Source organism: Eumetopias jubatus, unplaced genomic scaffold (assembly GCF_037043125.1).
Source record: "Eumetopias jubatus isolate StellerSeaLion01/CBP00866 unplaced genomic scaffold, mEumJub1_p1.0 scaffold_8, whole genome shotgun sequence".
Classification (NCBI taxonomy): Eukaryota; Metazoa; Chordata; class Mammalia; order Carnivora; family Otariidae; genus Eumetopias; species Eumetopias jubatus.
The window spans coordinates 138,878,483-138,887,592 of NW_028274814.1; the positions used below are offsets into that span (position 1 = coordinate 138,878,483).

At 50.6% G+C, this 9,110-nt stretch overlaps 1 protein-coding gene across 1 annotated transcript; it reads right to left on the bottom strand.

The window, feature by feature from the left end:
• Window positions 1-83: 83 nt before the first annotated feature.
• LOC114203870 (polycystin family receptor for egg jelly-like) lies at window positions 84-7,660 on the bottom strand. The gene has a single exon (XM_028097152.2). It carries the CDS (start codon window positions 7,658-7,660, stop codon window positions 782-784), a length of 6,879 nt encoding a protein of 2,292 aa, XP_027952953.2. The 3' UTR covers window positions 84-781.
• Window positions 7,661-9,110: the final 1,450 nt, after the last annotated feature.

Below are 9,110 nucleotides of genomic sequence, written 5' to 3' on the forward strand. Positions count from 1 at the left end.
CAAAGCCCAAGCCCTGGATGGATATATTGTTACAGTCAATATATAGAACATTCACTATCTTTCAGTGTGAATCCACTCCCCCCCTAAAACATACACACACACACACACACACACACACACACACACACACACACCTTTTTGTTGTTGAACAAAATTCATGTCTAATGGCCGGAAAATGTTATTAAATTTCACATTTAACTTTAACTGGCAGTAGCCCAAAGGAGTAGATGGGAAGCTCAGACTTCTGACCCTCAGGTCCCATCCCTGAATTCAAAAGCAGGAGGACAGATCCCAAACTCACCACTGTCCCTACAAGCCCTGGCCCAGCTGGATTGTGGGGTCTGGGGCTGGGGAGGGGGCGGCTAGGGGTGTGCCCCAGCCCTGGTCTGCAAAGGGAACTCTCAGAGGGACTGAGGGAGCCACAGGCTCTTGGCTCCCAGCCCCAGGGACACAGTCCCAACAGGAGAATGCTCTGCCCTGCAGAGGTGGAGTGGGGGCTCTTTAGCTCTCTCTCCCCCAAATCTGGGTCTCTAAACTGCTGTGGGCTCCAAAGACACTAAGTTCCCTCTAGAGGGAAATCAGCCCTGGGTTCCATTCTGCAGACCTGCCCTTTACCCCAACACTCAAGAGTAGAGGCCAAAGGTGGAGATACCTCCGAATGTGGGGTGTGCGTGTTCCAGGACACGGGTAGAGAGCACTACTGAGCCATTGAACATTCCTTATACCCACAGAATGAGCATCTGGGGGGACTCTTGCCTATGGTTCTTGACCCTGTTACTGATCACACAACAAGATAAACCATCTTCTTCCCATTGACGTTTCTGGTCTTCAGCCCCAGATACCGGCGGCTGTTCTTCTCCGGCTGCCCATACAGCATGTTGACAAAGAACTCTGGTTCATCTTTGTCCCTGGGTTGGAAGGTCAGAAACCTAAACATAGCTCTTAGCTTGCGACACAGATAGGTCACTGCTTCCGCTTCCTCTGATGGTTCCTCATACACGGGCTGCTTCATTTCCTCATAGGCAGACAAAATCACTGCCTGAAATAAGTTGATCAATATGCAGATCATCACCAGCATGAACGATGAGAGGAATAGGACCCCCAGAACCCTGTTGTTGGAGAACTCGGTGTTCTGAAAGGCTGAAACGCAATAGGAGAATATCGTCTGCGTGGCGTGAATCAGGTTACTATAGTTCCACTCGTGTTGACCGAACACCAGGTAGCCGAAGGCCACGTACACAAAGAAGTACACGGACACCACCAGCGCCATGTGGCAGATGCCGGGAAGGGCGGCCTGAATGGCCCTCTGAGCCAGGCGCACATCATAAAAGAATCTGGAATACCTGAGCGTCTTCAAAATGGTCAGAAATAACAGGAAACCCAAAATGATCCTCATGACGTGATCTACTTGAGAAACTGCGTGAAAGGGAATGAAATCTGCAGGGTTCGACAGGTAAAACCGAATTATGCCCGTGGCCAAGAAGTGCCTCCTGAAGAAGAGCACAATCAGCACAGTAAATATGCATTTTAAAGCAAAGTTGAGCAGATTATACACACTTCTCACGTAGGAGGCCCTTTCTTGCGTGATGATATAGCCCTCATCGACGATGTAGGCTAAAACAAAAATGAGAATGGCCACATACAAGTAGACTTCCGCTGAAGTTTCCCTGTCGAAATCAGCAACCGAGAAGGAGTGCACAGATATACTCGTGTTCACAACTCCCAACTGAGACGCCTCGAAAATGACAGAAACGCTACAGAACAGACTGACGTCTGGATTGAAGGTGGTCAGCTCCAGAATCACGGCCCACGTCTTCTCGTCAAGCCAGCCGCTGCTCTGGAGTTCCCTGAGCCTCACGGTGGAATTAAACTGCTGCTGTTCTGGGAAAAAATAGAATGCATAGCCTCCTGACCCGTAGGTGTGTAAGAGTCCGTGGGAGAAATAGCCCCATGTCTTCTCCGGAGGCTTGTAAGTAAACCCGTTGGCATGCTTGTCCTCGGACCTCTTCGCAAGTTTGGTCCAAAGGCTAGAGTAGTTTCTCGTGTCTTCCGGGTCAGTGCCATAGTTGGGATGACAACGGACTTCTCCTTCCATGCCAGTTTGCGCAAAGTTGTTGGCAGGCAGGCAGGCTTTATCGCCAGGTTTTGCCCTCACCTGCCTCAGCAGGGGAAGACCCAGGATTTTAGAGGAGCTGTCGGGAAGAAACGTTGGATTCGGGTCATTGTGGAGCAGAGGCACCAGCACACTGTTCAGCCACCTGTAGATGTCCGCCAGCTTGGTCACCGAGCCGAGATCCACAGAGAACTGACTGCGAATAAACTGATTATAGTAAAAGCTGTCCGTGTGGCGCAGGAGGGCGACGAGGCTCAACAGGAGGGCTAGAAAGATGAAGTGGGTCAGAATGTAACACAGGAACAGCAAAGCCCTTCTCTTGATTGTCTTCTTTCTTTTGAATATTAGGATTTCATCTTCGGTGAGGGGCTGGTACATCCTCGATCTTCGGAGCTGCACGATCAGCTCGTGTCGCTCTTGCATTTCTTCTGGGCTCAATTTGCTTCGCAGCTCGATCTCGGTATACTGGTACCCGCTTGCCCATGGAAGGTTTTTACAAAACTTGGGCCTACTTGTTCTGAAGCATGACAGGAGTATAATTTTACATGTCTGCACCAGAAAAATGGACAGACAGAATGAACAAAACGATGCAATGAGCCATTCCATTGACTTTTCATAGCCATAGGTCAGCCCGTAAAATATGATGAAGAACGAAGATATAATGGAAATGGCGAAAACCAAGAACCACGCTATATAAATGCAACATGAGGACAGAGTGATACTGCTCTTCTCCTTGAGTTCTACAGGACCCGTTTGGGAAGGCAGCTCTCCAGAAGCAACATCTTGATTGTTATTTGTCTTTGCTTTACTGGCATTTATATTTTTTCCCTGGGTGCGTGAGACCTTGTTCTCTCCTTTCTTTCGCTGGCGCGGAGTCACAGAGAGCACCTTGGCTGTCTTTTGAAGTCTAGGACCTTTCCCAGATGGAAGATTCGAAGGCTCCTTGGTGGGTGCATGCACAGTTTCATGAGCATGCCACTTTTTCAGAAATTCTTCCCAGTATATATTTTCTAGCTCCAAGGAATCCTTCCGGGGAGATACCTTTTCTAGAGTTACACGAGGCTCCCTCTGGGAGTAGGTGAACAGAAAAGTGATCAATAGTTGCAGAGGGAGTGTAAATAAGACACTTTCCAGTCCTATCATCATTAACCTGATGTACCTCCCCTCTTCTGACTCTGTTTCTTCTGGTCTGTCGAGATTAAAGAACATAATATTACACAGAAGGGAGGCCATCAGCATTGCCAAACAGCAGGACAGTCTCTGAAGCCTAGTGAATGAACTAGAATTAACGCTGGAGAAAATAGAAAACCACGTGTGATCTCTCCCCATCTTGTAACTCGATTCTGTCAGGAAAAAGTCCCTTCTGTTTATAGGCTTGTCTGGGTCCGTAACATGAAACGTTCTGTCCAAAGAAGTGTCAATAGAAAGCCATTCCCGGCATAAAAACAGCCAGATGCGTCTGCTGAACAGATTTTCCACTTTGATTCTGCTTAAATACCAACTGGGGGCTTTGCCCTCATTGTTGTGCCACACACGAATGGAATGGATGTCCCCCAAGTCACTTTTCGTCGTTAGGAGAAAAGTGTAGATGCTTCCCCGGTAGAGGGTTTTAAAATAAGGATGGCTCAGACAATGCACATCACTGGCACCGTCTGTCCCCCTAAGTTGGATGAAGACATCGGCCCTGGTCCCAGCCCCACCACGGCTTCCTGTAAAAATAGTGACGAGGTAACACACCTTATCATAAGGATCGTTATCAAGTAGAATTACCACATGTAGCCGAAGATACTGATCCACGTCATCTCTCAGCAAGGCCCAGAAAGCTAGGATTATGTACGTGAGCATAATGAAAAGTACGGTGAAGAGCGTCACAGGGTTTTGGGTAACGTTCTTGATGACCTCCAACCGTAGATCTACAGGATTAGGGACCACAATCACCTTGGCCGTCAGAAAATGGGTTTGCAGGTGGGTGCTGGCTTGTTTTATTAGGTCCAGCTGCCGCCGGGCCCTCCTCGTGTTTGCGCAGATACAGTGCACTCTACGCCAGGTGGTCTTCTCTCCGAGAACACAGGTATCTTCTCTCCAATCGCTCTGGATCCCATACATGTCTAGGCAGTGAGCGCTGAAAAGAGCTATTCTCACCAGCTTTTCACTGGCTTTCTTGACAAAATGGGGTGCCTGCAGAACTATGATCAAGGTGCACTCAGACGAGCCACTTCGCTGAGCTATGACTTGCAGCAGGGATGCTGGAAGGCAAACCACGCGGGCCTCCCTAACTGTACAGGCCGAGTCAAACAGGTCACTCTGGTTGGCCATGGGAGGGATGTCATGGGGCACGAGGAAGGTGGCGACCAGAGCAGTGGGGGTCATTTCACTGCCGGCGTATACCAAAACCGTGAACAACACGGTCACTTCGGTCACAATGTGGACCAGCAACTCCTTCACTACACTGCTGTCCACCTCAAACCTAAACTCCCCTGTCGTCATTGAGAAAGACTCCTCAGCTCCCTCGGGCTCATTCTCGGGTCCCACTGTGAGATTAAAAGCCGCAAAGCTCAAGTTTTTTCTGGCGATGTACACTTCGGCTACATCAGGCAGGATCTCGATCACATCGCCGTTAGGTGTGCTTCCTGTCATTCTGAATCCAACCACCTCTGCAGAACAGCTTTCCTGATCATTCATCCAAGGAAAGGGATCATCTGCAAATTCACAAAACATGGTGGAAATCGGGGCATTCGGGGGCAAACTTGGAACACTGCTCACGTTTAGCGTCAGACGAAAATAATTTCGACTGCTTTTCTCATTGCTGAAGACGTCAGTCACGTCCCACTTTTCAGCTTTCCTGACGTACACGTTAAAGCTGGAGGATGTCATTGCAGTGGTCTCATTCCCTGGCACTTTACCCTCCAGTATTGTGTCTGCTAGTAATTCCAACTCGTAGAAAGGCTCATCAACCACTTCGTAGCTAACGGTCAGTTTAAAGATATTAGACAAAGTTGTTAATATCCCAGTGCTCACGATTTCTATTTGTTCAGAGTAAAACTGTGGATCTTTCTGTCGAGACTGTTGGAGGGCTCGATTTGCTTGCCAGATCCTCACTGTGGCGAGTTTCTGAGCCATTCGAGTGAATCCAGAGGTCGTCTGGGTTAATTTAGTAACACTCATGACTACCTGGCTGACTTCCACCAAAGTGCTATTGGGAAGAACGAAAGTCTGGTTGACAAGGTATTCCCGGAGTCTGGTTCTCTCAGCGTGCAAAGTTAATTCAGGTTTCATGTTATTCAAAACAGAAGCTGCTATATATATTAAATAACCTGCAGGTAGAAATTCCTGGTTGTCAAGCAAAGTAGAGAGCGATGAATTTGGTCCCATGGTGAAGTTGAATAAGCGATCGAGCACATCCTTCCCTGAGATTTTGTCCGTTGGAGCATGTACAGTCGCGTACAAAGTCACCTGAGAAAAAGTGCCTAGAGCGTCATACACCTGAACGTGGATCTTCACGGCGTAACGACTGGCCAACACGCCGACAGGGAGAAAGGAAGGGGGCGATGTGGACTCACTCCCCAAATACAGGATGGCCCCCAAGGCGTTCTCTTTTACAGAACTGATCTGACCAAAACCATACAAATCAGAGACTACCATTTTGTATGTAAGAGGGATGTTCTTGTCCTTAAAATTATTACACCGGATGACAAACCTGGTAAAAAATGCAACTCCCTTATCTGGATTAATGGTGCACTCTCCGCTTTGAGGGACATAGTTAATAATCAAGGGGTGCCTCAAGTCCAAGGTCTCCCCACTCCAAGTTGCTAGATGCACAGACATCCAAAACTCAGCTTCAGGAAAATCCTTAAAAGCAAAAGCTTTTATAGACAAAGAAGCACCATTCCTCCCTGTTGTGGTGTGTTTCACCCAATCAAATGTTATCTCATCACCTGAAGAGGACAGAATCGACCATTTATAGACATCCTGCCTCGCTGAACAGTTTGTGCAATTTAGAAACAAAGAAAATCTGTCTGAAATGACCAAAACGGCACCACAATTTTCAATACAGGAAATGTTTGCTGCGGGGGGTGGTCCTTTGAGCACGTGTACCATTTTATCAATATATGCTGTCCTACCTCCCTTCCGGATCACCATTCTGAAAAAATACACACCTCCACCTTTAAGTATTCCTGGTGAAAGTGTTAGGACAGGGCCAGGGGCCCATCTCCAGCTCAGATCAGTTTGCTTCGGGTGACAGACGCTGTTGCTCATCACTGTAATCTTAGCTCCCTGGTAGTTTTTTGGATCTGTGGTACAGTACCAGGAGAAAAGGAGTCCCTCTGAAGGGTTGTCTGACTCTGGATCCGAGGAATTCGTTCCATCCAGAACCAGCCTACTTGTGAAATTAACTGTTATGTTGGGACCCCCAGGAATAACTGCCTTTAGGTCACCTCTAACGATGGTGACGTAGATGAAATCCGACTTTGAGACCCGAGGCCAATTTCGTTTAGTGTAGATGTTGACTGTGAATCTAAACACATACACCCCCCAAGATAGAGAATTTGGGGGAATATGTAAAATAGTTGGAATATGCCCTGATTTGATGGTTGGTACATCCAAAGGTCTATACCACTTTGGCACATCATTTACGGAGGGCACGGAAAAGACTTGCCACTGTGGAACAATTAACGTGGAGTGCGGACATTCGTGGTTAAATGTTGCATTGAAGGTATCCTCCATCTTCCTGGTCAACACCACGGGAACACCATCTTTGTTCCTATTGATCTTTACCATGGTCACCTCACAGGTCGCCTCATCGGATACTTGGCAGGACACCGAAGACTCGATGGCTTGAGGACCGTCCGAGTTGACAGCTTCCAAAACCACAGGCGTGGGCCCGTCCGTGGGACACTTGGTTTGGGCCACGAAGCCCGCGTAGGGGCGAGGGCCATCCGCGGGCAGGTCGGAGGCGGCGCGGCGGGGGCGCCGCAGGTTGGCGGGCGGGACCCGCACGAGCCGGAAGGTCCACTCCGGGCGCCCGAGCGCGCGCTGCAGCGGGGTGCGCCACAGCAGGGACAGGCGGCCGTGGCGCGCGGACAGCCGCAGGTCCACGGGCGTGGGCGCGGCGGCCAGGCGGGCGCGCAGCACGACGCGCAGCAGGACGCAGAACGGGCGCGCGGGGCCGCGGGGCAGGCAGAGGCGGCCGCCGCCGCGCAGGACCACGCCGCCGCCAGGGGCCGCGCGGGGCCGCAGTTGGAGGCGGGCGCTGCCGGCCGGCTCCCCGACGCCCGGGCCGCCCCTCCAGCCGCGCGGCGCGGCCGCGTCTCCCTGCGCCGGGCCCCCGGGCCGGGCGGCAGGCGGGGGGCGGCGGGCCGAGGCGAGATCCGAGCTGCGGGGTCCGGACGCGGGCGCGCCGGGCGCCCAGGAGACGAGGACGGCAGCCCGGGCCCTGCGAGGGGCCGGCGGCTGCGGGAGGAGGCCGCGATCCAGGCCCAGGCCCGGGCCCAGGCCCAGGCCCGGGCCCAGACTCAGGAAGAGGAGGAGCGCGGGCCCGGGCCCCATGGCGCCGCCTGCCCGGGAACCTGGGAGCTGCTGCCGCAGGCCGCGGGGCTCCAGCCAACCGCCGCGGGGGGGCGCGGAAGCGGGGGGAGGGCGCGGGCCGCGGGGTCACGACCCTGATGCGGCGAATGGGGTGGGCTTCCGGGGTCCCACGCCCTTGTAGCCCCCGACCAGGACTGCTAATGGAATTAAGGCGGCCCAGGTTCCCAAGAGCCTGCAAAGGCCCCTTAGCTGGAATCCCCCTCCCCTGGGCAAAAACCAGAGGGACTGTGAGCTCCCTGAGAGCCCAGGGACGTCTGACTCTGGGTTTCGTTCTTTGCTTTGCTTTTCCTACTTTCTTAGGTTGAAACCCCGAGTCCTTGCTTTTAGATCTTTCTTCGTTTCTCATTGAAGCATTTAATGCTGTAAACGTCCCACCCAACACTGCTTAACTGCCTCCTGCATATTTGTGGTAGTGTTGTTATTCAATTAAAAATAGTTCTACTTTCCCCTGTTTGGGTTTTGACCCATCCATTGAAATGCGTTGTTTAATTTCCAGGTATTTGGAGTTTGTGTGAAATCTTACCGGGTATAGTGATTTCGAACTTAAGTCTGTCGCGATCAGAGAATACATTCGGTATGATTTTGAACTCTTTACATTGATTGAGACTGTTTGAAAGCTCACACGGCAGTGTGGTCTGCCTTGTATTGTGCATTGTCCTGCACAACACATGTCGTGCACAGTACAAGTCGTGCACTTGAAGACTACGGGTATCCTATCGTCGTTGGGTGGGTCGTCCTACAAATGCCGACTCCATCAAGATAGTTGGTACCCACCCGTCCCTTCTTCCGTGTCTTTTCCGGATTTTTCTCTAGTTTTTCTGTCACTGCTGAGAGAGGCTGTTAATCTCTCCTATGGTGACTGGGAAATTGTCTCTTTTCCCCTTTAATTCTGTCCATTTTAGCTTCATGTATTTTGAGGCTCTGTTAGATGGATACACATTTGTGGTTATGTCCACATGAACTGGTCCTTTTCTCATGATGAAATGTCTCTGTTTATCTCTAGTAATGATCTTTGTTGTGAAGTCTATTTTACCTGATATTCCAATGCTGGATGATATGTTGATTGTATCTCAATAAAACTGGGAAATAAAATAGCCATACGAGCCTTCTTATGCTCACTGTCTCTATGGCATATCTTTTGTCTTCATTCACTTCTTTTCAACTTATTTATGTCTTTATGTTTAAAGTGGTCTTTCGTAGGCAACATTTAATAGGATTTTATTTTCTTCTCCACTCTCTCTCTCCTTCTCTCTGAGTGCCCCACACACCAAGGACAGGCCGTGTAAGGACAGAAGAAGGCAGGCATCTGCAAACAAGGGAGATGGCCCTTACCGAAAACCGGATCGTGCTGGCGCCCTGACCCTGGACTTTGGGCTCCAGAGCTGTGAGAAATAAATGCTTGCCGGCCAGA